The following is a 27,968-nucleotide window of genomic DNA, read 5'->3' on the forward strand; positions in this document are numbered from 1 at the left end:
TGATTTTAAAATTACGCAAACGGCATTACCGATAATGGATGAATTCATATAAAAACGATGGCCTGCACAATGTGGTGGAGAAATCGGCAAGGTTTACTTTTGCAATTATCGCATACAAAATCCAGCTAGCCATTGATAACAGTTATGATAATCAACATAACAATCACTGTCCAAAAGTGATGACAGATACATGTTTTTAACTGTACTGCAAAAGTGACACAACTATATTGTATAGTGTGCATTACTTGCACACTATACAATTTATGCTATTAACAGTTATAAATTCACATCATCCAAACCCATTTATGAGGATTTCTTAGAAATGTATACAGTAGTCAAGTATTTCAGAATGCAACTGGAATTACTGATAATGCAAGGAATATGCACAAATGCAGAATAATCGTAAAATCACAACATGACTCGGGAGCAGGAATGACAAGTAGGCATAAGAGTTCAGTTACGTTCAGAATCGATCACAGAGTACCATAGCCACGCCCACAGCAGAGTCCACATCTCTACCGTACACCACTGGCACAGGGAACGCCCTCTCCACTTCCTGTCTCAGCACCTCGTTACGAGAGAGGGCGCTACCGCTACCCATGATCCTTTCCACCCCTGCCGCTAGCAGAGACACGGGGGGCATCATCGAGGTGAGGTTCTCCAGAATACCATGGCACACTGCCCTGGTGACGTGGCCCAGGGAGAGGTTGGAGGTGGTTATGTCGGACACCTGGCCCAGGCGGTGTGGGCTGTGTCTCTCTCCTAGGAGGGTGGGACTCACCCGAAGATCACTGCTCTCCTGGCTCAAGGCACACCTGATCACCTGCTCATACAGGCTGGAGTCGCTCATGTCTACCCCTGTGGGTAGGTATGAGAAATACCGGTGAACTTGGGTCAGTGAGATGAATGGTAACGTGCCAGTAGAATGTACATTCTGGAGTGGCCAGCTACTTTCCAACCAATTATGTTCCAATCAATCGCCTTTGGCAAGGGGGGCCAACCCCATCCATGGACTATTTTGTGAAACCACTGTCAATCAAACTGCAGCCGAAGGAAAGCGCGGCAATTCAGACAGGAATAGGGGGAGCTGTTTCTTACACATGAAAGGTATTGTATCATGTTGCCTTTTACAGCACCAAGGGACAGTTACATATACGTTGCAATGTTAGTGTGAATGAGTCAACTTACCGAGCTCTTTCATCCACGAACTCAGCATCCCCACAAAGCTGGCCAACACATTTCCTCCATTTAGTGACGCCGCCACAGCCAAGTAGGAGTTTTTAAAGTAGGGGAAGTAGGAGACGGAGGAGGCGGGCTTGGGGACGTGTGGAGGCGTGAAGTCCTCTGGCATGGCGTACGTCAGCTGCGCTGAGGTACTGATGTTGAGAACTGCAAGGGAAGGAGGACAAAGGTGTTTCGCGGCGACGAACGAACAACGCGGGAGACGAGACGCCCCCCCCCCCCCAAGAGGACGCCCCCTCCGACCCCTTCACCTGCGTCTGTCCCGTCCGTCATGCAGGAGTAGACGGAGCACTGGAAGTCTCCCAGAGCTGCCCCGACCCGCGTGCGGGCAGGGATGCCATGCCACTCGGAGCACGTCTGCCCAGCCAAGCTTCCAGACTCCACACACTCAGGGAGCAGGTGCACAGGGAAATTAGCATTCTTCAGACTACAGCATGCACACACAGATATCCATGTTAGTTCCATTGATACACACAATTATATACATATTAAAATGTCATCTTTAGGACCTGGATGCAAGGGCGTTGTCACATTGAAATATATGATTTGTTTGCTGTAGTAGCTGTCACCATTCATATATTAATGCTAGTACAAAAGCATCATATTAGTCCCACTCAGAACATACTCACATGTCCCTGTTCCACTGGTTGGTGGCAGTGTTGAAGTAGCCCCAGCTGGCAGCATTCTGTGCCGTCATCACACATCTCTCCAAACCACACAGCATAGACACCACATAGTCATGGATGGTTCCTGTCACTGTGAGGTCAGCCAGGAACTCAGGCCTGCATCCAAACACAAGACAAACACAACAAGCATATTCATAGGGTGTATAAATTAATGTGTGGGGTGTATATAGATAGGTAGGCAGGTGTATTATATTGGTTTATGTTAGTCAGATTATGTTTGCCATGCATACCTGTGTCTCATGTACCAAAAGATTGTGGCACAACCAAAACCTGTGGCTAGGCTGAGATGGGAGTCTGGGGCAGGGAGAGTGGCTAGGAAATCACTGTTACATCTCCCATCCTGCCAGGTGATCAGCTGACTGGTGTCTCTGGCTCTGAAGTGGTTTCCACTGGACCAGTCACAGCCTGGCAAGTGGTATTCAGAATGTTGACATACAATAATAAATACACAAAATAAAGAAATTCAACAAATAGGACAAAACATTGTCTTGGTACCTGATTTTGCTTTCCAAAACACAACTCCATGCATTTGTCCTGACACCCCAATCATAATAACATCCTTGAGTTTATTTCCAGGTAAAGATGCGATGCACTTATTCAAAACGTTTATTATTTGTCCAGTGTCCTGCTCTTTGACCTGCATAATAAGGAAACAGATTCATGTATTTTTTATTTTTTTTTAAGAAAACATTGCTAGAGCAACATATATGCTACATACAGTCACATACGTTTGATCCACCGTTAGCAACGATGTCTGCCTTGGTTGGCAAACTGGAGTTCTCCAAAACGGCTTTAGAAGTTAAGTCGAGTAAAACAGCCTTGATGGAAGTTGTACCTATATCTATGCCGAGTACATACTTCCCCATAGTGACTTCTGTGTAATATTTGGTCACTTAGGCAAACAAATGTGTAAATAAAATGTTGGGTAACGTTAGACTGATAGGTATTTTGGAAACAGACGGACACCGTAGCTAAGACCAAAGGTCATCTGGAAGTAGTTTATATTATCACAATAACTTATTGAATAAGTTAGGGAACGCGAGTAACTGAATAAAAAGTAAAATAAATACAATGAAAACACAGATATACAGCATCAAAAATACGCAGCAATTTATTTCATATTAAGAAGTCCAATAATCAAACTCGTGTACAATAACGCCCATCATGCATTTCGTGCAAAATGGCCGACTCAGTCTGACAGAAATCCCGATTAAACTTTTAACTAAATTGATTTTACATCTCTAAATTACATTCCTTTTGTTTATATTAGGCAAATTACCAACTCGTCGATATACAAGCTATGTCCGTTTGAATGATCGTGGAAGAAATCATAACGTTACGATATACACTCTTCTAGACACAAGGTGAGTAACTAGCTGTTAGCTCTAAGCTAAGTATTACATCGTGCAAACTCGCTGCTTAGCTTGCCTTATTACACGGCAAAACAACCGTTTTGCAGCATGGCATCGGTATTGTCGGTAACTATATTCCCTTTCTTTGATCGTCAGTGGAAGCAGTCTTTGACACGCTCGCTGCAAGTATCGTACAGACATGGCTTCTGTGATGGCGAAACGGGAAGGACCACAATTCATAAGCGAGATTGCTGTGAGGGGCAACGCCGCGGTTCTGGACTACTGTCGTACATCTGTGTCAGCGCTGTCTGGGGCAACAGCAGGAATTCTTGGTTTAACTGGGCTCTACGGCTTCGTCTTTTATTTACTCGCATCGTTTCTACTATCCCTTCTACTCATCCTCAAGGCCGGTCGTCGGTGGAACAAGTGCTTCAAATCTCGGCGACTCCTCTTTACCGGGGGCCTTGTTGGGGGTCTTTTTACCTACATCCTATTTTGGACTTTCCTCTACGGAATGGTGCATGTATACTAAAATGTTATGCTTGTATTTGTGACTCAATGTTTGTTAATTATCATAGATGTATTGTCTAATATCTAACACCCCTGTTTATGTCCAATGCCCATTGCTTTATGGTTTGATTTTACACACTTATCAAATGAAACATTAGCCTGCTTTTCCTCTTGCACTGAACTTATAAACTGTGTGACATTAATTTATTATACATTGTAATTGTTTCTCAGCTCTGTCAATTTAATGGGGCCATTGTACTTAACATCTAGAATTTGAGACTAATGAAAACATCCGTATAGATTATTCTAAGCAGCCACTGAGGTGATATTCTTGCTGACAAGCCAGGTAGTTAAGCACTGCAACTGGGATAATTTTGACCAAATTGTACTAAATAAAAAAAGACAATACAACTATGTGCATTTATTAATCATCTGCTCAGCTGTGTACATTTTTACTAGGGAACACAAATTCTACTGGAAAGGATAAAGAAAAAGTCCCAGAGGTATGAAATAATAGAATGTGCTTCTCTATTTTTAATGCTGAATTACAACGGGACTTTATAAGGATTTACTGTATATGTAAACATCTCAGCCCGGCTTTTCTGGTCCAACAGACGTCGACAGCATGTCAAGATTCACTCTACTTTCAACTGAACACATGCAATAAACAAATCCCTTCTGAACAGAAACGGCGCTTTGTTCTCTGATTTGGCTTTAATCATGTCAGCCTAGTGCAGGGCATTTCTATACTGTGCCAGCTCACAGCCTTGTTCAACCAGGGCATGCGTGACCTCCGAGGTGTGCAAGCAGCCCTTTATGGCTGGTGGGAGTCAGTCGAGGTCATCTCACCCTTCCTTGTATTCACATAACCAGATCTAGCTTTCTGGATGATGATGCAGCAGCTTTTCAATCAATCAAAGAAGAACTGGTTAACTCCGTGGGGAGAAAGTGATATGGTGCTTTGTCTCTGCGGTTCGAGGAGGGAGAACAGCAGAGTAGCGTTGGCCTGTGTTTCTCGGACAGGTAGGTCCCCGTTTCTCCACTGCCTGGGGATTCTCCTCAGACTGAGGCATTGTGGATGCATCGGTTGGCTCCTGTCCCTCTGCTTTCTGTGTGGACGGAGAAAGGTTTGTGACGGCGTGTTGATTGGCTGCTTTCCTGTGTCGTTTGTCTCGGTGCGTCGTCTTGTCATCTCGGTGCTTTGAGCCTCGGTCTTTTCTACAGGACGGACAACGTTTATTAAGGTCTTCCCAATACTGTCGTTTTCACTTTACATTGAACGTATCAGAGAACTCTTACTTGATTATTTCAAATTTCTTCTCACGGTAGTAGGAACTTGTGTTCGTCATGTACAGAAGTATCATGTCACATGCGAAGGCTCCCTGAAACAAATCGACATCAGACAAGGCCACAGCTTTTGGAACTGGATTGTGATCATGATGAGTCAAGAGTAACTTTGTTGTCTGTTGTAATTACATAATCAGCCTTAAAATGAACAGATAATTATTACCATCTAGTGGAGACAGACTATACCACACCCATGAGGATTGAACAGAATGCTAATTCTAGATACAATTGAATATATGGATTTCAATATCTAGACTAGAACTTACTGCACCCATCAAAGCAATCGCAGATCCAATGGCAATTAATGTAGGCACAATGTTGAATTTTCCAGCCTGAAAAACAAAGACTTTCAAATTATCAGGACTGCTATATTACTACTGGAGACGCATTGTAATAAAAAGAATACAAATCACTGACATACCCGTCCACTGATCATGATATCGAAGCGAATTCCATACACTTTATACAAGGTTCGATAGTCCTCCCCGGCTTCATCTTTAAAATATCTGGCATGTCTGGAAAACATACAACACCACCAACTGAGGACTTCACCAACTGAGGACTTCCAACACTTAAGGATCGGTTTGGGTTGAAACACACCAGCTTCAAACCTATTTCCCAGTGCATCTCTTACAGAGTTTCATTCAATGTAGCATCTTTGTGGGGATATGTACCTGAAGTTGTACCCGGATATGGCTGAGTTGTTTAAGCTCAAATCCAAACGGACAAAGTTGTATTCGGGGTTACACTGCGAGTAGTCCTTGTCCAAGTCACAGTTCCACTCAATCTGAATTCCAATTGACCCACCCTAAAAGAAAAGTCAAGAATTCACTGACAGAACTGCGCTTACCTTGGGTTTCTTTTTGGCCAACGATGACCTGTGGTTTCAATTTACCTTCACAGCCATGTCCTGGAAGCTATTTCCTGTTAAGCTGACTACATCACCGAGGCGAAAGATGGGGCAGTAAGGATGATCGACTTTATCATAGAGGCATCTCTTCAGATAGGTGTCATCACTGGTGTCAAGGACATTTGATCTAAACAGAGCACAGAGGGACAAGAGAATCTGTAGTTTGAACCTGATTCTATTGCTGTGCAGTCACTCTGATAACCTCTAGCCACCAGTATCATTCAGATTTATTTAGAGTCATTATGAGCAACAACATGAAACCCATAACATTACTAGAACGTCCTTAACCCTTGTGCTGCCTTCGGTTCACATGACCCAAAGGTTCATAACGAACCATCGTTGTGTTTACCCAATACAAAAACTAATCAAAATAATTTTCTTTTAACGTTTGCAATGTGGGGGGTCTGAGACTGCCCAACGGTTAAAAGAAAATGCTTCACTTTGTTTTTGTATGCGGTAAAGTTGTTGCAATACGACGGTGGGTCACAATGACTGATGGGTCAGAATGACCCGAAGATAACACAAGGGTTAAAGCATGAATAAGCTTTGGTTAGACATCTGACTGCTTTTCTGTCAAACAGACCAAGAACTCGGTCAGTGTTCCAGTTGACTGCGCCTGCAGCAACAGCAACAGTGACGTGAGAGCACACAGGCTGATCTGACACCTGTCCAGGGCAGTGCCTGCCGTCAAGGACATCTCAGATGACCGCCTCACTGTATCACTGAGCACACAGCAGCACAGGCTGAGGGGGGGGGGGACTTAAAAATAGAAGGGGATCTGTACCCTGACAGCTATTCAAAGCCGTTTTTAGAGCAGACAAACCCCCCTCTCTCTTTCTCTCACTCGCCCATAGTGTGCAACATGTCGTTGTGTCTCTGGAGATTTCCCCCCACTTAAAAACTCTCACAGCCACTTACTTGGAGAATTCAAATTTAGGAAACCTGATGAAGTTCTTGACGTAGACGGTGAAGTTTTCGGCCACGGCTAGGGAAGCCTCCCTGAAAACGAGAGAAACAGTAGCCCAACCATATCTTGGCCCAAAAAAAACAAGGTAAAGTGTTTCACTTAACAGCAAAGGCCACATTTTGACCTTGCCTTAAGATAAGTCCTGGCCCACATTGTGCAGGTTTCAATCTTTCGCTAGGATGCAGACAACCTGTGGTGTGGACAAGTGTGGACCAGGCACACTAAAGACTATTTCTGAAAAGCTCAAAATGGATATATTCTCACGATGGTTTCCGTTGGTGCTCAACAGGGCACCAGCCGTGTATCTCACAGGTCCCCGTTTCATTAATGCAGAACCCAGTCTTTATTCCTGCAAGAAAATGCTGTGGTCATACATTGGAAAGTGGACCTGTTTAGTGGAAGTAGAAATATAACAGCCACTTTAGGTCAATTGAAATGGAATAAAGTGTATTAATACTGTGCATTGTGTACACTGAAGACAAATGTGACAAAGGAGTGAAATGGTCGTAATTGACTACTCAGTCCTTACCATGGCCTGCTTTCACAGCTTGGCCCTCTTCACAGTCATAATTGTTTACACAATGGCCGTCTGGCACCTTGGGGCTCTGGAAAGCATAATGCCAGGCTATAGTGTTTACACTTGTGAATACCAAGTTGATGTAGTCTTTGGGCAAGGCACTTCACCCTAATTGCCTCGGGGGAATGTCCCTGTACTTACTGTAAGTCGCTTTGGATAAGAGCGTCTGCTAAATGACTAAATGGAATGTAATGTCAACACGTCTGTGTGCTGTTCCAGCGTTATGTACCTCAAATGACTCGTTTAGTTTGCTTTGCCTTTTATGGTCATCGCTGTTGTCGTCAACTCACCTCGGCACAGAATCCGAGTCTCTGATTTGGGGTCTCTACGTAGTTTGTAACAATGAAGAACACTTGCTCACCCTAAAAACACAACAACAGGCACACACATACATAGATCATCCATAAGTAAAGTTCAGTTTAGGATTTGTAGCCGTGAAAGTGTTCCCATTTAGCCTGTCTCTAATTATGCCGAGTATGTACAGGAAGTAGAATTTCACTACCAACATTGGCCAGCCAAAGTGTAAATGAGTTAAATTCATCAGAGCATTGGGGAGAACGGACATCTTTTTGATCCAACAGAATGGACTGAATGCTGTATGCTGCATGCTGCGACAGAAGAGTCCATGCTGACACCATTGTTTAGAGACTCCTACCACAGTATGTGATGGAGAGGACAATGAAACAGAAAACAAGGGGTTAACAATTGGGGGGCTGGAAACCTCTCACCTGCGGTGGCATGACATAATCCTCTGCACCCCAAAGTTGAAGTCCAGAGACTGAGTTGTTGGTCAAGGCAACACCTTTGAGTTTGGTGATGACTGAGCTCTGGCAAGTATCTTCCTTCTCTTGATATCCTTTCTTAACCACAAATACCCATCTGAGAAAGGAGAAATAAAAAAAAGAGGTTTGTAAAAGATATAAAACCCCTTTTCTTTGAATTGTGTCTTGTAGATTCTCTGTGTACAGAGTAGGCTATAAAGAAGATCAAACTACAACGACATTGATGCAATGTATACTTCATATGCTGTTTGATGTGTAAGAGCAAGTTTGGTTTAGGGTTAGTCGATGATCTAATGTGTCAAAATAGCATGAAATGTTGTAGGTACAGCCTAACGAGAGAATGAAAAGTATGCAAGTGCCATGTATCAAATGGGCCAACTGCTTAATACACTTGTGTCGATGGCATTCAAACATCAACTGGGCCATTAGCTAACGTTTTTCTTGTAATTATCATTAGCTTGATGAAAGACTAACGATGTAACTTTCAGAATCTAAGATTTCACATTTCCTTGAGGGAGTTGTAGGCACGCTTCAAGTAGCGTGCCTTAATTGGAGTCAATTAATCATTTTACAACGCCACAAAAAATATTCTAACTGCATTTGTCAGTAATTAAGGCACAGGTATAACAATAACAGGACAAATCTTGTCAAATGTATTAAAAAAAAGAATAATATTAATATCATGACCATAATTTGTAGCAAGTTTGTTGAGGGTGTTATGGCATCCAGCTAACACGAGGACGACCCAAATTTCGAAACATTTGGGCAAGGTTAAACTACGAGAAGAGAAAGACGCGCTTGACAATTTAATACTGGACGGACCTAAAGCAATTGTATAGACCCCAAACTAGATCATTTCTACTGTAATAAATCTAACCACGGCTCAACGGGCTATGCATCAAAATAGTTACACCTTACCCGATTAAGTATCCCAGTATGGCCAATTGATAGAGTCTAAATAATATTCCAACTTTCTTATTTTCAGCGATAACATATTTAGCTGTTTTGTAATTCAGGAGAGAGCAAAAAAACATTCCCAAAACAGGTCCAGCCATTCCACTTGCTACAACGCCCGGTGACAGCGTGTGCTAAACTGAACAGTGAACAGAGCGGCCAGACTTATTTGTCCAGTTCCAAATACGCGCTGCCTAAATGTTGAAACAATTGAACCAAAGGTTGCACGTTTATAGTGAAGACTGTATTTGAAATGCTGAGAAACTAGGTGAAAATGTTAAATAACAAATAACTTTCTCGTGGTTTAACCTAGGCCTACATTACATTTATTTGCAGGAATTAACGTGTACCCCTCATCTGTCGCCTTGAAACGAAGAGCTTGTGAAGTCAGATCAGGACTTCTTATCAGGCTTATTTTTCATTAATTTATTTTGGGATACTTAACACAAGACCCTTAGCCTACACCTCAGTTGAAATAGAACATTTACTGATGACTGACAGTAAAGTAAAAATAGTCTCCGCTACCCGACACTCCCTGGTATAGGCTACGTCTTCTCTGGGAGTTGTAAGGGCTATTCTTGAGGCTACTTACATTTGACCACGGAATGGAACTGTCTCAGTCTGTGAATCTGTTATCTCCTTTTTTTCTCCAATTCCTCGTCAAGTTCACCACACTATTACTTATGACACGATGATTATTTTTATGTAACAGATCATCTACACAGAATATCAAAGACAATAACATTTGCAATTAAAAACGTTATTGTATATTATGTTTTATGATTGTAACTTTTACCTTTCACTAGGCGTATAGCCTACAAACACCCATCTGAGAAAGGAGAAATAAAAAAAGGTTTATAAAAGGTATAAAAAACCTTTCTTTGAATAGTCTTGTAGATTCTGTGTACAGAGTAGGCTATATAGATCAAACTACAACAACATTGATACAATGTAAAGTTCTTGTAGGGCTTTGAGTGCAAGGCTTTGAGTGCAAGGCACATTGCAAATACATTTCAGGCTGTTATCTAACAACGTTTAGATTGTTCTAATATATTTATTGTTTCTGTCACAATAAATGAAAATGCTTCATTTGTAAGCAAATGGAATTTGTATTTTCCAAGTCTATACAGTTAAGTAGCCTAGGTTATTAAGTAGCCAGAAACAAATATAAATAAAATATCCCCATGAATGCAACCTATAGTGTTAGTGTGAGTAGGTAAATAAATTGACATGCGTCATACAAAATGCATATCCATTCAGTGTTTCCCCTACCATTATATTAGGGGCAACCCCCACCCACCCTGGAAGGTCAAGTTAATTTAGTAAAAAATTATTTATATATAGCTCCAGATAATTTAAGTTTACCTTTCCTATAAAAGTTCCATAGCTTGGTCTTTTATTAAACAAACTAAATGGCCTTAAGTTCTTTCTTATTTACACGACCCCCCCCCCCCCCCCCTCCAAAGCTGTAAAACTAGGGGAAACGCCATTGCATTAACAGGTATCTGCGGTATTGGTAATTAGTAACCTTATTACTGTGGCTACTGGTGTAATACAAAAAGCTTAAACTGTAAGTTCAAATAACATTCCAATGTGTATTAGTGTGTAAAATAGATATCACTATTCTATTGCGTATACCTTTGCAGTCGGCCCAAAAGCATTCTACTAAAACCGGCTCATAACTGCAATTGCCAATCATGTATATGCTGACCTCAATTTGTGATAATTACCATAACACTGACAAACTGTCAAAATGTGGTCCTGTCAAGTCTGTGGAGGGCATTAGAGTATCCCAAAACACCTGGTATTTGTTCTGTGAATGTTTGTAACAGTTAACTCTTCTAAACACATCAATTGTCTGTATTGGATCGTGGAAGAAGTAGGCCAAGTTCAATTTACATAAGGATAGACAAATGCTACAAATTGAGTAGGATGTCAATTTAATGGCAACAATTCTGTGAATACTACTTTTGAGTAGCATGTGTTGAAAAATGTCAAAGGATAAAATAACTAAATTGTGACAAAGCAAAAGGAGATAACAGTTAACATCTTTATTTTAACAATATTGCTTCAATTATATAAAAAGAACAGATTAAGGAATAAGGAAATTGGTAACAGAAACATTGGTGGTTTGGACATTTACTGCCCTCCTCTGAGACGAAGGACAAGATGGAGGGTGGATTCTTTCTGGATGTTGTAGTCTGACAGGGTGCGGCCATCTTCCAGCTGCTTGCCGGCAAAGATCAACCTTTGCTGGTCTGGGGGAATGCCTTCTTTGTCCTGGATCTTTGCCTTGACGTTCTCAATGGTGTCGCTTGGCTCAACCTCAAGTGTGATGGTCTTGCCAGTGAGGGTCTTCACGAAGATTTGCATGCCTCCCCTGAGACGAAGGACAAGATGGAGGGTGGATTCTTTCTGGATGTTGTAGTCTGACAGGGTGCGGCCATCTTCCAGCTGTTTGCCGGCAAAGATCAACCTTTGCTGGTCTGGGGGAATGCCTTCTTTGTCCTGGATCTTTGCCTTGACGTTCTCAATGGTGTCGCTTGGCTCAACCTCAAGTGTGATGGTCTTGCCAGTGAGGGTCTTCACGAAGATTTGCATGCCTCCCCTGAGACGAAGGACAAGATGGAGGGTGGATTCTTTCTGGATGTTGTAGTCTGACAGGGTGCGGCCATCTTCCAGCTGCTTGCCGGCAAAGATCAACCTTTGCTGGTCTGGGGGAATGCCTTCTTTGTCCTGGATCTTTGCCTTGACGTTCTCAATGGTGTCGCTTGGCTCAACCTCAAGTGTGATGGTCTTGCCAGTGAGGGTCTTCACGAAGATTTGCATGCCTCCCCTGAGACGAAGGACAAGATGGAGGGTGGATTCTTTCTGGATGTTGTAGTCTGACAGGGTGCGGCCATCTTCCAGCTGTTTGCCGGCAAAGATCAACCTTTGCTGGTCTGGGGGAATGCCTTCTTTGTCCTGGATCTTTGCCTTGACGTTCTCAATGGTGTCGCTTGGCTCAACCTCAAGTGTGATGGTCTTGCCAGTGAGGGTCTTCACGAAGATTTGCATGCCTCCCCTGAGACGAAGGACAAGATGGAGGGTGGATTCTTTCTGGATGTTGTAGTCTGACAGGGTGCGGCCATCTTCCAGCTGCTTGCCGGCAAAGATCAACCTTTGCTGGTCTGGGGGAATGCCTTCTTTGTCCTGGATCTTTGCCTTGACGTTCTCAATGGTGTCGCTTGGCTCAACCTCAAGTGTGATGGTCTTGCCAGTGAGGGTCTTCACGAAGATTTGCATGCCTCCCCTGAGACGAAGGACAAGATGGAGGGTGGATTCTTTCTGGATGTTGTAGTCTGACAGGGTGCGGCCATCTTCCAGCTGCTTGCCGGCAAAGATCAACCTTTGCTGGTCTGGGGGAATGCCTTCTTTGTCCTGGATCTTTGCCTTGACGTTCTCAATGGTGTCGCTTGGCTCAACCTCAAGTGTGATGGTCTTGCCAGTGAGGGTCTTCACGAAGATTTGCATGCCTCCCCTGAGACGAAGGACAAGATGGAGGGTGGATTCTTTCTGGATGTTGTAGTCTGACAGGGTGCGGCCATCTTCCAGCTGCTTGCCGGCAAAGATCAACCTTTGCTGGTCTGGGGGAATGCCTTCTTTGTCCTGGATCTTTGCCTTGACGTTCTCAATGGTGTCGCTTGGCTCAACCTCAAGTGTGATAGTCTTGCCAGTGAGGGTCTTCACGAAGATTTGCATGCCTCCCCTGAGACGAAGGACAAGATGGAGGGTGGATTCTTTCTGGATGTTGTAGTCTGACAGGGTGCGGCCATCTTCCAGCTGTTTGCCGGCAAAGATCAACCTTTGCTGGTCTGGGGGAATGCCTTCTTTGTCCTGGATCTTTGCCTTGACGTTCTCAATGGTGTCGCTTGGCTCAACCTCAAGTGTGATGGTCTTGCCAGTGAGGGTCTTCACGAAGATTTGCATGCCTCCCCTGAGACGAAGGACAAGATGGAGGGTGGATTCTTTCTGGATGTTGTAGTCTGACAGGGTGCGGCCATCTTCCAGCTGCTTGCCGGCAAAGATCAACCTTTGCTGGTCTGGGGGAATGCCTTCTTTGTCCTGGATCTTGGCCTTGACGTTCTCAATGGTGTCGCTTGGCTCAACCTCAAGTGTGATGGTCTTGCCAGTGAGGGTCTTAACAAAGATCTGCATGTCTATACCTAAACACAAAATGAGCAGTCATTAACATGAATTCATTTCAAAACAAATGTGGTTGGCATCACAATGCTCCAAAATGCGATTATCAATTGTAATACATTGGGCTAAAAAAAGACAAATCTATGAAGAAATGCTGACATTGTAGGCTAAACTACAAAATATGTTATCCATCACAAGCGCCATTTTAGACATCCAAGCTAGCTACCAGCCTATGGCTACCACCACCGTGTTATTCGCACTGCACTTTGTACAGCTAATGGAGGCTTAGCGTTAGCATGACTACGCATTAGGTAGATAGGCTAAATGTTTGATACGAGACAGCCAACAACTCTACACAAAATAAATAAACGCAACGTTAAGCATCTACAACGTTTACAACAGATCGCAGTCTTTATTCGAATTAGTAAAGAATTTTTTTCAAGCATTCCATTTGGTCTACAGAAGTAGTGAGCTAGTGTACTAGCTAGCTCTAGGCTACTACAGTATTAGGCTACTTCAGCGTATGTCTAGGTACAATAGCTGGCGTCGAAAGAGACTAAGTTCAAATAAATTAAGAATTATATTCTTAAACGGGAATAAAAACAAAACCACTTACTGTAAGTTGAGTACGATCTGATACTATTTCGTTGTGTTTTCAGCTTCTCTTACCCTACTAACGACTGGGTGGTGACATATATACTAAGCGGATGTGGTGACGTACGTTGCAATATCCATCCGCTTCTGAAAACAGTGCGTGTACTCTGATGATTTACTTCAGTTTAATACAGCCCCATAAACACTTTCACAGACATAATTTGATCCATTACATCTATCTTAACACGTATAAGATACATTTTAAAAATGTTAAGTTTGTGGCGGAGTGATTTGTAGTGCGATGTCTCCAGAATGTGCTAGAACGACCAAGACCATGAGCACACTTCCAAGTGTCTGATTGGACGCTGAATGTTATTTGTTTGGATAACGATTGGCTGGTTTCGTATCACCATGTTGGACGTTTAACCTTTCATTGCCAACTGTATCTAGCGTTAGTTAGTGAAAAAGATAAAATTTGTTTACTCTTATTTTACCTCGCCTTTAAAACATAGGGTGTTTTTCTAGTTGATAACCTTAAGAAGGCATTTTCCTTACAGTGGACCCATTAGCAACAACTAGTAGAGCCATAAGTACATCAACAAACGTGCCAGGCAACAGATGGACACGTGTTTCCCAAACATATGCTACCAGCTGCTTTGTCTGCAGGCAGGGGAAAGTAGGTCATGCTAAAGAAACCTGATATGTAAGCTCCTTGCCATTTTATACTCTATAACTTGTAGCAACTCAAACTGAATGTAGTCGGTGTTTTAAACACGTTTTTCATAATGTAAATATTCTGTTTTTGATCAAAATTATCGGTAATGCCAACCACAAGAACTTTATTGGAAAATAACAGGTTGAAATATGAAACAACATTCGATTTGGGAGGTTTTGTTTGTTTTATGTTGATTGTAAAGATAATCATTTTGATAGTGTAGCAATTTAAGATCCTGGTTTTAACACCAATCTTCTCAAGCTAAATGCATTAGTATGATTCGAATCCCCACAGTGTGATACATTTTCTCAATTTTCCAAAGTTCCAGTCATCTCTTACCAAACAAGGGGAGATTGGGAAATACAGTGCCCTCTGGTCTGCTTGTCAGACTGCACCGTCATCCTATGAAAAGATTAACATTGGGTAGGTCAGGGCTGTGGGATGAATTCCCCAGGCAGGAAAAACAGCAGGCGCCAGATAATCCAGATAACCTGGTAGAGCCAGTTTTATTCCAGTGGGTTTGTACAAAAATAACTCTAGTATAGTAAGTCTAGTATGTACAATGATTTCTGTGTAAAAATAGTTTATTGCCACATATTTCATAGACAGATGGTGTGGGACAGGGACTACATGGGTAGTCTGATGAACAAGCAGCTTTTAAGTTATTTATAGTCAAACTGATTTGGCTTTGAGGCTTTATAGTTTAAATGTGTCCACCACGGGACCGAGTGTACTTATAAAATTGCTAGTCATTTGAGACCCTCATTGCCTTGATACATTTGACTGTTGCTAAAAAAAAAACGATATAAGTGTCACTGTATTTCCTATTTCCTGAATGGTCACAGTTTAGGCAACAGTATTCGCATGCTGCGCTGTAGCTTGATCATGTGACAAGCGCATGATATCCACGTCGGTCTTGAGTGGGTTGAGCCTCAATGGAATGTGTTTGTACCAATAAATCTGCTGTACTTTGCACCAGCTGTTTATTATTAGGCGTGAGTGTCCCTCAAACAACTTTGCTGTATATAAAAGCCCATTTTAAGCAGCTGTGAGGACAACATGAAAATGAATGTGTAAAGAACAAATGGTTGATTTGGTAGTATCAAGTATGACACAAACGTGTTGTCCACAACGGGAAAATAATCATATTTAAACACTGTTTTGGTTAGATCCAGGGTTCAGCCAACTGTGTTGGATACAAAGATTGTTTTGAAAACAGTAGGCTACGCAAGTTTCTGTCGGGGCAAATGACCAATACCAATGCCTGGTGTGGGTGGGTGGGACTTGTCTGGCAACATTATATTGCTCTAGTCTACACAAACGGAATTAAGGTGTGGCAGTTTCACAAGTCATTCAATGCGTCAACAAGCTAATGATTGAACTGTCACTAACCGTAGGGCCTTTCACAGATTTGGTATCATATAACTGGAATAGTTAAAACGTTTTCCGCTTTTGAGTTCGTCGAAACGGAACGATGGCAAAGGGCGTATCGTTACCATATTAAATCCAATATGCCCTGTCAGCACATCTAAAGTTGATCGCCTACTGGAATGTTTTTCCATACACGATGGAGAAAGCTCGTATAAAGCATACAGGAGGATGTCATTGTGGGGCTGTAAGATTTGAAGTCTGGAATTCTCCAGACATCATAGTTTTCGATTGCAAGTATGACTGTATTAAAATAATGACTCCAACATTCCCGTGACATTTTCATGCCAATAGTAATTTTAACTACTTATTCATTCTTATTTAAACATGAGGAAGTTATGACTTAGGAGCCATGTTTTTTTCCTACAGCTGTAGCATTTGTACAAAAAAGCAGAACCGTCATTTTATTGTGGCTAAACAATACTTCACACTCTTACAGGTAAAATACAAATGTAAACGATACTAGAAAATGCCTTCATATTATAAATGTATTGTTATTAATAAACTAACCAATGGGCCCTATTTATTGCAGGGTTTGGATTGTTTGACCACATACACATTTAACACCCACACTGCCAAGCACACATTTTGCAGTATATGTGGAGTTCAGAGTTTCTATACCCCACGCTCCAATCCGGATGGATATGGTAAGAACCACCTACAACTAAGCATGGGAGGAAGATACACAGTGTGTTTGTTTTCTAATATTATACAGGAACTCCTCCTTTGTTTGTAACTGTTGATTGGATCAGTCATGTATAATGTTGTCAACTTTGTTTCTGTGTGTTGTGTGCTGAATGTTGTCTGATGTGCTGAATGTTATCTCCAGGTATAGCTCCACACTGTCTGGATCCTGGAACTGTCTGCAGTGTGACGTCAGAGAGGTTCTGTGGTGAGAACTGGGAGGAGAGCATGCAAAGTCACAAGACTATCAGGGACATGTCCAAACCTGTACAAGACAGCACTCACGATTGAGAAAAACATAAATATAGCTTTATTTCCTATTATTATACATAGTAATGACAACATTTGTATTTCTGTTATAATTTTGAAGAAATATAAACTTTAATATAAACTTTATTGATAATTGACTGATTTATTGTCTCCAAATTTTAAGTTAGTATTTGACCCCTTGTAGTTAAGGGTTAATAACAATCTATTAATGTGTAGAAAGAAAAAAACTCAGTGCAAACAGATTTAAGATTGTCATTACATTCTAACTCATACATTCTAGTCATTTGGCAAATACTGTCAATCAAGTGACTTACAACCAGTGCATAAAATGTGTGAGGCAATGATACAGCAGATCTTAATAGATCTTTAATATATCTTCACGTTTTGGTTCTTGTGGGATGACGTTGAATGTGTTGACAAGCATGTAGCGCGAGAACAGAATGTACAGGTGACGAAACCACAGGAGTTGGGTGCGGTGACATAACATGGCCCTCTGAAGAAAGTAGAGAAAATGGGTTGTTACGTACAGATTTATCATACTGCTGTCCAACATATGTCGCTTGACAGCAGTGTTGTTGAGGACATTTTCCTGATCTATTTGCTGTATGAATGCTTTTTTGTTTCTATAGGTTGTTAGAGCAACAGTTTTTACAAGCAAAGACAATCTGTTTACTATAAATGATTGAATCTTCCCATCCAAGCAAATTGGCACGGAAATCACATTTAGCTCACAACTTGTGTATGCACTTTCCTCTGCTTGGCTAAGCTATCTGAATATTTATAACAGCATTAGAGACATAGCAACATGTGTTGAAATGCATGGCCTTAATAGTAGGAGAGGTGTATTTAGTAGCGGCAAAACAATGTCTATTTGGAGTAGGGTGGTGTATGCTTACAGGCTCACCTTGGCTTGCTGGTACCCCTGTGAGCCAATGATGCAGCAGAGCTGGGAGGGGAGGAGCCAGCTGATAGGGATGTCCAGGAAGGAAAGGTACTTCCTGAGCATGCCAACAGTCAACAGGGACAGGACACGGCAATCTGGGAGGGACCAGAGAGACCCAATGAACTTCAATGCCATTCAGTTTGACACAATGTTATCCAGTAACTGGGCTATTTATTAACTGTCAAAGAGCAGATCGTACGGTATATCAGTGTAATAACAGTTGTTCTGCTTAAGTGAAAACAAATGTTCACTTCCCGCCAATTCAACAATTTTGTGGCTTGTTTGGCATTTCACACCAGATTGTGAGATGAGTGAGATGTCTTAAGAGTTGAAGGTAAAATAGGCTTTAGGTAAGCTAAAATGAGTGGGGAGCCACAGTCCAACTTAGAATCACATTGTGGCTTATCTCAAGGTAATACCAGATAAGACCCATGTGAGAACTACACATTAATGTCTAAGGAAGTAGTAAGGTTCACCCAGCACTGCTCTCATAGAAGTTGTCACTGAATAATGAGAGCATTGATTGTTAGTAATAGATCGTTTTGTTTGTAATTAAATGCTAGGAAGAGTTTCTTCATTTCATCATGATAAGTGCATAAATAATTCAACCAAGCAAAGTATATAGTCTAAAGCACGGGTTACTTATATTCAGTGGAATCCCCATATCTGTTCTCAGTTTATCCACAAAATGAAGATGCTACCAAGTCTAAATATGATATTAGCCTGGTGACAAGCCCTTGGAAATCTCCTAAAAATGTATAACCACAATATGGTTCTTGAATTCTTATGAAATGTAAGTTGTAGTGTCTCAAACAGGAGATTAGTCACCCTAAAATGGTCATGGACAGAATAGTTTATGTATAGGATAAATGGATGCTGGGTGCATCCATTTGCTAGATTATAGATGTGGCAATTAGCGAACTAAGAACTCAGGATTATTGAACATATTCCATAGATTCAGACCGCTTATGCTTTAGATGACAGGGGCCAAGCATGTTAATTGGGTTTTACTGCCACTATCTGACTGAATACAAAACCGGTACAACAATAATTTTCAACAGTAGAGGGCGCTTTTTACTTATGAATGTGACTGCAAGCAACTTGTCAAATATGCGTGAATTAAAACATCAAATATTATTAAATGTAGTCAATATGGGATTGAAACCCTTTGTGTCAATACAAATAAGGCTGTCACACACAGCATCTTGCACAGATAGATTCCCTCTAGTATTTAAAATGAGCTTGATTACATACAATTGTGGGGGGTTTAAACTCACCATCTCGTAATTTCCCAGCAGAAGCAAGATAGCTGTTGGTAAAAGTAAAATGAACAGACCACAAAATAAGGTTAAAGGATTTGTTCATGGTATCTGCCTAATGGAATGATGTGCACTGTATAGGATATGATATGATCATCCCAGTGAATATTCCTTGGCCACAGTTCAAGTAGGGTGTAGGTCATCCTACATAAAATATCACAAAAGACATGGCAAATAAGCAGTGGGCAATCAAATACTACAATAAAACAAAAGCAGTGTGGTTGTTGTTACGGACAGATGTCGGAGAGCAAAGTGAGATGTGTGGATGTGCTAAATGTTATAGCTGCTGCTCGTTACAACAAATGGTTTATGGAGTAAGGATGTCCCAGTTCGCTAGTTGTTGCAGTCAATCTTTTCTGCCCAAATCTGATGCTGGCAGAGAACAGCATGGACTGTCCTCCTGTAGCCTACAAGCGCTTATACAAGACCAAGTCCAAACTGATGCAATTCAGATGTCTCTGTCTATGCTCACTTGCATGGTTTTATGTTTTTTTTTTATTATTATTTTTTACTCTGGGATATAATTGCTCCATAGGAAACTCTGGGCTGGGCAATGAGAAACGAGTAAACGTCAGTTATGATTGCAGACCAAATGGGAATCAGGGGATCTGTTTGGACAGCAGTTCCACTCTTGTCCTGAGATGAGGACTAGAGATTGGAGGATAGCCAGCTTTAGGCAGTAACAGAGGGGAAGAGAATACTAAAACACTCGTTAATGAAGACATCTGCTCACTAGAGCTATGCTCTGTATCAGACTAGGCGAAAAGAAAACCCCTTTCTTGTTTTGCATCAGTCTGATGCAACGGACTTGGCTGGAGTCTGTATCCCAGTGAGATCTTCTAACCTTCTCCTCTAGGAGGTGGCTCACTGTGGTTCTCTAAGAGCAGCGGCGGGTGGTGGAGTCTGGATGAGAACAACCTCTCAGAAATGCAACGGATGAATTATGCAAAACCGTCTGTGTGTGTGATTGAGGACAGAGAGTGAGGGAGGGAGAGAGAGAGGGCGTTTGAGGGAAGGGGTGTCGATCTGTGCCAGGATGTTGCCAGCATGCGGTGTTTGCGCTTTATAATTATGAAGTCGAGGAATGTAGCACACGTGATTGGATCTTGAGAGCTGGTTCAAGATCCAGGGACAACCACTAACATCGTAAACGGCGCAATGCTCGATGTTTCCTCAGCACAAAAAGGTTTCGAAACATCATCAACAACAACACTGTCAAAAAAAAAACCTTGTTGACTATTACCTGACAGCCTTGTGGATGGCTGTGTGATTGGCATGGCCACTCACTCCTCTCCCATCAAATGTCAATACCTGGAACAACAACAAACGAAACTCTAAAACGGATGGATGCGGAAGCTTGAAACCGACATGTGAATACCCATCCTCCAAAGAGAGGAAGCCAATGTATCTGGTTAATGTGGACTTCTCACATGTGTGTCTGACAGTGGAGAGACTTGGCAGGAGGCAACAGATATTTAAAAGCTTTTTAAATATGGGGAAAAAGCAGGTCAAAAAAAAGCCTTCAGTTTAAAGGCAGTTTGCAATACCGAGGCTAAATGTCCCATGATTATGCCCTTGAAACCAAACAGGACGGGCAGCTCCGCCCACTTTCTCACTAACCCACAGAACCTGGGGACATGGAGTAGAGCTCTAAAAAAATTAAAATAAAAGTGAAGCACGCGTCAAATAACTGCCATTTTAGGCGTCGTTTGTTTCCTTGGCATCAAATGTCCCCAGACTCCCCAAGTCCAAGAAACACATGGGCAACACCGGTGAGAGCGGACCCCATTTCTCTGTGTCTCTGAATATTCCTATTGTTTACAGGAAATGAACCACCTCTTTTCAGAAACAGACAAACATGCAGCGCAACTGACTGTACTTGCATGAGATCTTATGATTGCAGTTCAATTCTAAGAATTCAAGGCTGTCTAGGGAATGGCCTCGTTTTATAGTTGTCAGCATTTCATTCAACCATGAAGGAGACAAGCATGATCCTGCCGCCTGCTATTTGTATCACTGACGACAAACACAGCAGTGGAATATCTACATGAAACTGTTTGTTCAGTTGAGGGTTACACCTATCCGTCTGAGTGTCCCCCAATTATCTTTCTGAGAGCAGCATGTTTTAGGGTTTTATCAGAGCAAATGGTATGATTAGGGGTTTTGTCTTAGTTGCAAAAAAAAAAAAAAATATGTCTAGTTTTCAAAATTCCTCTTGGTTAATTTTCTGGAACGTCTCTGTGTGGTTGATACAAATCTCTGAGTAAACATGGAGAGACGGGCTCCCATGCCCGGCTGATGTCTGCTGCAGAGACTATGCTACTCGGCCCTGTTTAGATGTCATCTGGGCTGAATACAAAGGATGCCTGACTTTCATGTTCATTATCAACTACCCAGTGTAGCTCAGGAAGACCCTTGGAGGAGTAATCCAAAAGTCCAACCAATCCAAAGGAACACTGATAATGGCCGGGAGACTGTGCTGCCAAAATGGAATGGTCAAAGGTCTTCTTCCAGATCAAAGAAGAATGTCATTGTAACTTTTGTAACGATAGCTGGTTGGATTTAATAAGAGACACGTGTCGATCCTACCATGTTGATGGAATGTTCTGTTATATGCTTCAGGATGAGGGATGATGTCAAGGAAGTGTTCCATTCCACCTTCGGGGAATCTGGGAGTTCTCTAGAAGACAAGAAGAGGGTTGGTACGATGCAAATTAAAATGGGGTTTGAAAGTTACAAAAACGTACATGGATATCACATCAACAGTAAGCAATAAAGGAAAACCTTTCTGTTTATAGAACGACTTGATATTGTGGAATTTGTGTTCCCATAGAAATGATTCAAGCTATTCAAGATATTATAATAATATCCATTTAATAGACACTTCTCCAAAGCGTTATACAGTACAGAGGGGATTTGAAGTTGAGGATGCAGCCTCTTGATCTGCAGTCAAGCATCCCAAACCACTGAGGTATACCCTCCCAAAAAGTGAAACACTAAATTTGAATTCTAGGTCTGTGTAATAATTCCTGCATCAATGCATGCTGGGAAGTGTAGAGTTGAGTAGCCGATGGGGCCTTAGCGTCCTGTTCTGCCTGAAAATACAGCCCAGGGTGTTTTCAAACATCCATCATAACACAGCTGAAAGTGACCCCACTGTTCATCTCATCAACACACCATCTATGGAACATCCCTCATTGTCTGAAAAGAAGAGAAAAAAAGATCATCCTGGATTTTTGTTCCCAACTCTCGCTCTCACACTCTCTCTCTCTCACCCTCCCCTTTCTCCATCCCCTCCAGAGACATCAAACATTCAAAAGCGAGAGAAGCAGTGAAGCACACAGAGAGTGATTCAGACACACCAGGGTCAAGGCAGTTCAGCTGAAAACAAAGTCCGGAGGGCTTCATTAGAAAAAGCGGGTGGAGGCAGCTCTCAGAGAGGTTAACCATTGCCGTGCTACATGTTGATCTGAACAAGCCGCCCGAATATAGACTTGGCTGATGCAAGCTGCTGTGAACCCGAAGAACACGTGACGCGGCATCTGTAGAGCGAAAAAGCAGGAGGCAGAGAGAGAGAGAGACAAAGAGACAAAGAGGGAGAGAAAGCGAGAGGGTGCCAGTAAGAGAGAGTGAGTGAGTGCAGGTTGGCGGGGGTTGGGGTGGCGACAAGTCTTGTACATTTAAAAGTAGGGGGGAAAGAGAGAGAGAGAGAGAGAGAGAGAGAGAGGGGCAGGAGCGTGGGGAGGTCGTCCCACCTCCCCCTGGGCTCCTGACAATGGGGCAGTACAGAGGAGCCAGCTAAGGGAAGTGATGGATCAGGACACTGATCAAACGCCTGCCACGGCCGTTGGGGTCAAGCCCGAGGGGTGCATGCATACAACATCTAAAAAAGGCCAGCTTTCCCAATGCAATAGCCCCTGCACAAAGAAATGGCTAGAGGGATAAAACAGGTAGGATTCACAAACAACATGAACGGGAATCCTGTACAGTATCTCTAACTGTGGGTAGTGTCTGTGTTGCAAAGTAACACAGTTGCTAGTAGTGACTGGTGGTGTGTGGGCCAAAAATATGATGGGTTGTAAGTGTTATGTGCAAGCCTCTTCTTTAGTTCGAGCCAGATTCTGATTCCCATTGCAACTGTATCTAGGCAGAAGAGGACCGGGATGAACTAAAGAACAACAAACAAAGGACAGATGATCTACCTGACCTTTCTCAAGATGGAGTGTCAGCTTCACCATGGCAACGGTGCCAAACACCCTATAACCTCCACCACCCTCCCGTTCTCGCTTTGCAGCATGTGGATGTCTAATTGCTTGCAGGCATCTGTATGCAGTTGTTGAACTTTGCCCCACTAGAGCGGCAGTGTGTAAGTGTCTGTGTGTGTGTGTGTGCTTGTTTAGTCTGGTCACATGGAGCACCAGGCACAGGAAAGTGCCAAGCTGCCTTCCCCACAGTTGGCTCAGGGCATGCTGGGAAAAGGAGACACCGCTGTTAACTCCTTCACGGCACAATAATCTTAAACACTGATTTAGTAGCCTACTTAAGAGAAACCCAGAACCTTCTCTGGAACGTAGTCAAATCCAGTTACACCTCATTGAAAAGGAGTTATACTAAAACAACAGCCCAGCTTTGATAAACAAGCCCTTGCATCGTATCACTTAGTTTTTCCACTAAACAGGCAGTTTCCAGATGTCCTCGAGTGTTTTGAACTCATTGTGGTGACTGTCCTGCCTGTGTCCCTGACATCAGCAGCCAGCAAGGGACCAAACAGGGCCAGAGCTGGCACATCTCACCACTAGTTACTGTCTTTTTCGCTCCAGGCGAATAAATCAGCTGGGGCTATTTTCACTCCAGATCGATGTATAATTAAGCACCATGGGGGGAGGAGCCACTGACTTCTGCTCGCTTTTACCCCCTGCTGGCTTGGAAAAACAAAAATACATTACTCAGATTTAGACCATTGGATCACAGCAAACCGGAATTTCAACTAAGCTTGCTACAAAGTGCAAATGTGTTTTCGTGCAAAACCTCCTGGCTCCGAAATGGGAATAGGCCATGACTAATCTAAAGTGCTTTTTATCAGGCTGTTTTGGGCGAGGGATCGAGCAGCAAACTTGAGAAGAAGTGAATCGTGACGAGCAGCGGAAACAAATCGAAGCCTCGGGATTCAGTGATTTGACCCTGCTGAGACAGCCCCAGCAGTAGTGAGACTGCAGAGAACGAAAGTGTGCTGGAGCCAAATGAATCATGTCCTTATTGGTTGGAGTCGTTGAACTTGGGCAGAGAGCTCTCACAGTGTGCAAGAGAGTGGATGGCGCTTGGTGTCAGTGCAAGTGGAGGAGCAACTGAGCGTGCTCAGATCAGGGCTGATCACAAAGGCCCCATCATGTACCGGGGCCCCAGAGACTGTCAACACAGCTGTCCCATTCAGTGAGCATTAAGTTCTGACAAGGTCCAACCAGCCTCCATCTGATTTACACAGTCCTAGACTACAGGACAGAGTGGGAACAGCATGCACTATTTCAGATCCACACAAACACCCAGACCAGGGAGAAAAGTGTATTCACTTTGCTGATGCAAGATTTTGTATTTAAAGACGTCACTCTTGGCCAAAATCTATCAGATCTTAAATTTGGCTAATTTAAAAATCCATATCAATGTCATGATACAGAAAAGATCCCTAAACTTGACGTGAAAAGATATGCAGTTCTATACAATTTCTTGAACAGCCATTTTCCAGTGGCAGTGCCAGTGTATTGCAGGTAGACAGATATCCTGAGGCATTACCAGAGACAAATAAGCAATTTAAAGATAATAAACCAATCTGTGGAATACAAAAAATCCCTGTTTTCACAGGTGTGCGTGGCCTGCGCATAAATTTGTGTTATAAATCTTGCGTACACACATGTAAACCAAAATTAAGATTTAAAACTATAGTTAGATGTATTGTTTCAGGTTAGTTTCCTAATTGGCTTTGACTTGAATTCAGGCGGGGTTGGTTTTCAGGAATAGACTGTTCTTTTTGAACGGTGTACGCTCATTTCTTTTCTTTATATTTGTATAAATCTTGCGTCTGCACATGTCGATAATTCTCGGATAATGTCCAGCCGTGAACGTCTGATTGATCTGAGTCCATCTGTAACACTGTGCGGCAGCACTCCTCCATCTCCTTGGGTTAGGGCCCATACAGACAAACAGCCCACTGGGTGTAACAATTTATTTGATGTGTTCCCAAAAACAACTGTTAGGACAAACCCCACCAAGTACGTGTACATCTGCACTTCCTTGGTAGGGAGGAGAGGGAGTATGGAGCCAAACTGTGGACAATCATTTACAGACATTAAAAAAAAAAAAGTTTCCTGTGACCTAGTTTAGAGTCTGAAATGTGGAGTGCTCACAGCAGTGGCAAATGCTGTCCAATGGCTGTCGGCTTTCGCAGACAATTGGGTGGGGAGAGTGAAGGGAGAAAGTGCTCTTGCAGAGCGTGTGTGTGTTGGGGGCAGGGGTTGTGATCTTGGTAGGGGTGTGTCTTTGCACAAACTCTGAAATACCCTGTGTGGGTGTGTGTGAGGGGGGGGGGGGGTTGCATAACCTCCTTGAGGGAAAAATGAAAGCCAGTTCAGCACAAATGTAGATAGAGCTGACTCGGATCAAAGTTTAGTCATGTTTTGTGTGCACAAGATGATCAAATGATTACGGAGGTTGAGGAGGAGGTGTGCATGGAGGTTTTATATCACTATCGTGTTCTATGGGATAGACAATCTGGGCAGGCGGTCATCTTAATTCCGAGAGATCCAGGTCAGAGCATGAGTTCACATGCCACTCCTGGCGAGCCACTGTGTAATTTCAGATGCAAACAACCCTGAAGTTCTGAGAACCTGAAGAATTTCCTGGTACAGCCACTGGGGGGTTACATTCCACTTTCTCCATAACAGGAGAGTTTTAGAACAATCCTTCCTGACTCCCTGGCCTAAGAAGTCAAGGACAATACAATAGTCAAGAGACAAAGGACTGTAAACCTTCCAGCTGGATCAAGAGCAAAAAAGTGTAGATCCTCCTAGAACTAAAAAGCCAAATCATGCAGGTCTATGTAATTCTACCGCAACTATTCCTTAGTTTATTCCTTATTTTGGGTTATCAAAAAATAAATGTGTTGAAAATAGAAAAGCATTACTGGGCAGTTGTGTATTTGGGGGTGTGTGTGCGCACGTGGGGTGGGGTGGGGGGGGGGGGGGGGGTGGGGTTGAGGACTTTAGGCATCTCACACAATATCCTACTCAGAAGTACTGCTGTGGATTCTGGACGATAGTCAGTCATTTAATAACAAAAATCCTTACTTGTGATCAAGTATACAGATGTTGGAGGCTGGTAATCCCAACACACCACAGCTTTCATAAAGTTCTTCTTGACGGTAGGAGCCTTGATTGTAGAAATTCCCTAAATTGTGATTTTAAGACGTTTAGTTGACACAATACCACGTGTTAAAATCCAATCTGAGAAATGACCAGAATACTAAGCGTCAGTGGGATCTACATAATCACAGATATTAGGTGCGTTCGACTTCATGCAGCGCCGGTGTCGCCTGCAGCCGCCTGCAGCCCGGCTGACTTTAAGCAGCCAATGGCATTCTCAACTTCAAGGCAGCCTGCTGCAGCCGGCTGTCGGCGCCGCCGGTGCTGCATGAAGTCGAACACACATAATATTTCAGAACATTATCATTTCCGATGCATTACGACATTTTAATAAACTAGGTTGCTGGCGAAAGAAAAAATATGTTAATTGAAGACTTACCTTTAGATAAACATAATAACTGAACAGGTATTTTCATTTCCACAAGTCTTAAAATGATTGGTGCAAAAAACATGCATTCATCATCTGGATGTGCAGTAACGATCAGTGCTCTCACATCGACAGCGAAATCACTTGCTTGAGAATCGAGGGGGGATTTCTCTCTACATGAGAGGAATGTCATTAGATGTTTACAGGACTTTGCAAAACTGCTTCTACATCGATTGTAGATACATTTGATCAAAATAAAATAGGACGACACCACAATAAAAACTGCAAAAAGAATATCCATTATTATTGAGCGTTGATGTAAACAATCCGTGTTTTCTCAAAGTTCACAACACCAATGGTTCCATATTCAGTTGCAGTAAAGTTTCGTAGTAGGCCTAAATCCTACAAAAATATAATACCGATTTAGATTTTCAAAATCAGATGAAAATCACAAAAATAAAAGTTGTCGAACAGGACACCGTATTTCGTTTCAAATGGCATTGACAAGTAGGAACCTTTATTTATAATTTCGGAATCTTTTAGTGTCACACTACGTTATCCTTCTTGGTGTAAAATAATAAATACTTATACTAACATTGTTCATCTTGTTTGGAACATGATAAAATGAACCTTGTTTGAATACCTAAGTAAAATACACACCAAGTAGTACAATATAATACAATAATGCTAATGGGGATTTATATTTCCATGTAGGAAAATATGCATT

The 27,968-nt window shown here is 42.4% G+C and overlaps 5 protein-coding genes and 1 long non-coding RNA gene across 8 annotated transcripts; 2 read left to right on the forward strand and 4 right to left on the reverse strand.

Annotated features, from left to right (window-relative positions):
* Window positions 1-25: 25 nt before the first annotated feature.
* Window positions 26-2,810, reverse strand: shpk (sedoheptulokinase). The gene is made up of 7 exons (XM_067257464.1): window positions 2,657-2,810; window positions 2,424-2,565; window positions 2,159-2,333; window positions 1,872-2,024; window positions 1,494-1,669; window positions 1,189-1,389; window positions 26-858 (listed from the first exon to the last, which is right to left on the reverse strand). The coding sequence occupies exons 1-7, from the start codon at window positions 2,792-2,794 to the stop codon at window positions 464-466; spliced, it is 1,380 nt and encodes a 459-aa protein (XP_067113565.1). The 5' UTR covers window positions 2,795-2,810; the 3' UTR covers window positions 26-463.
* A 298-nt stretch (window positions 2,811-3,108) lies between these two features.
* On the forward strand, window positions 3,109-4,204 carry emc6 (ER membrane protein complex subunit 6). The gene is made up of 2 exons (XM_067257425.1): window positions 3,109-3,292; window positions 3,437-4,204. Exon 2 carries the CDS (start codon window positions 3,480-3,482, stop codon window positions 3,810-3,812), a length of 333 nt encoding a protein of 110 aa, XP_067113526.1. The 5' UTR covers window positions 3,109-3,292; window positions 3,437-3,479; the 3' UTR covers window positions 3,813-4,204.
* A 262-nt stretch (window positions 4,205-4,466) lies between these two features.
* Window positions 4,467-9,442, reverse strand: p2rx5 (purinergic receptor P2X, ligand-gated ion channel, 5). 2 transcript variants are annotated; one of them, XM_067257424.1, is made up of 12 exons: window positions 9,292-9,442; window positions 8,320-8,470; window positions 7,882-7,953; window positions 7,544-7,619; window positions 7,279-7,363; window positions 6,966-7,046; window positions 6,033-6,174; window positions 5,812-5,945; window positions 5,559-5,652; window positions 5,404-5,469; window positions 5,090-5,172; window positions 4,467-5,008 (listed from the first exon to the last, which is right to left on the reverse strand). In XM_067257424.1, the coding sequence occupies exons 1-12, from the start codon at window positions 9,426-9,428 to the stop codon at window positions 4,720-4,722; spliced, it is 1,410 nt and encodes a 469-aa protein (XP_067113525.1). In that variant the 5' UTR covers window positions 9,429-9,442; the 3' UTR covers window positions 4,467-4,719. The 2 variants fall into 2 exon arrangements, with proteins under 2 accessions (XP_067113525.1, XP_067113524.1); XM_067257423.1 differs by having other exon boundaries at window positions 6,966-7,079.
* A 1,921-nt stretch (window positions 9,443-11,363) lies between these two features.
* On the reverse strand, window positions 11,364-14,168 carry ubb (ubiquitin B). The gene is made up of 2 exons (XM_067256942.1): window positions 14,126-14,168; window positions 11,364-13,532 (listed from the first exon to the last, which is right to left on the reverse strand). Exon 2 carries the CDS (start codon window positions 13,522-13,524, stop codon window positions 11,467-11,469), a length of 2,058 nt encoding a protein of 685 aa, XP_067113043.1. The 5' UTR covers window positions 13,525-13,532; window positions 14,126-14,168; the 3' UTR covers window positions 11,364-11,466.
* A 372-nt stretch (window positions 14,169-14,540) lies between these two features.
* Window positions 14,541-17,099, forward strand: LOC136963625 (uncharacterized). The gene is made up of 3 exons (XR_010879002.1): window positions 14,541-14,806; window positions 16,779-16,893; window positions 17,076-17,099. It is a non-coding gene; the product is annotated as an uncharacterized lncRNA (long non-coding RNA).
* A 124-nt stretch (window positions 17,100-17,223) lies between these two features.
* Window positions 17,224-27,647, reverse strand: pigl (phosphatidylinositol glycan anchor biosynthesis, class L). Of its 2 annotated transcripts, none has more exons than XM_067257775.1 (7): window positions 27,254-27,647; window positions 26,800-26,899; window positions 22,052-22,142; window positions 20,706-20,773; window positions 19,421-19,452; window positions 18,105-18,238; window positions 17,224-17,693 (listed from the first exon to the last, which is right to left on the reverse strand). In XM_067257775.1, exons 1-7 carry the CDS (start codon window positions 27,540-27,542, stop codon window positions 17,556-17,558), a joined length of 852 nt encoding a protein of 283 aa, XP_067113876.1. In that variant the 5' UTR covers window positions 27,543-27,647; the 3' UTR covers window positions 17,224-17,555. The 2 variants fall into 2 exon arrangements, with proteins under 2 accessions (XP_067113876.1, XP_067113877.1); XM_067257776.1 differs by having other exon boundaries at window positions 18,097-18,238.
* Between the last annotated feature and the right edge of the window lie 321 nt (window positions 27,648-27,968).

This window comes from Osmerus mordax, chromosome 19 (assembly GCF_038355195.1).
Source record: "Osmerus mordax isolate fOsmMor3 chromosome 19, fOsmMor3.pri, whole genome shotgun sequence".
In the NCBI taxonomy this organism is placed as follows: domain Eukaryota; kingdom Metazoa; phylum Chordata; class Actinopteri; order Osmeriformes; family Osmeridae; genus Osmerus; species Osmerus mordax.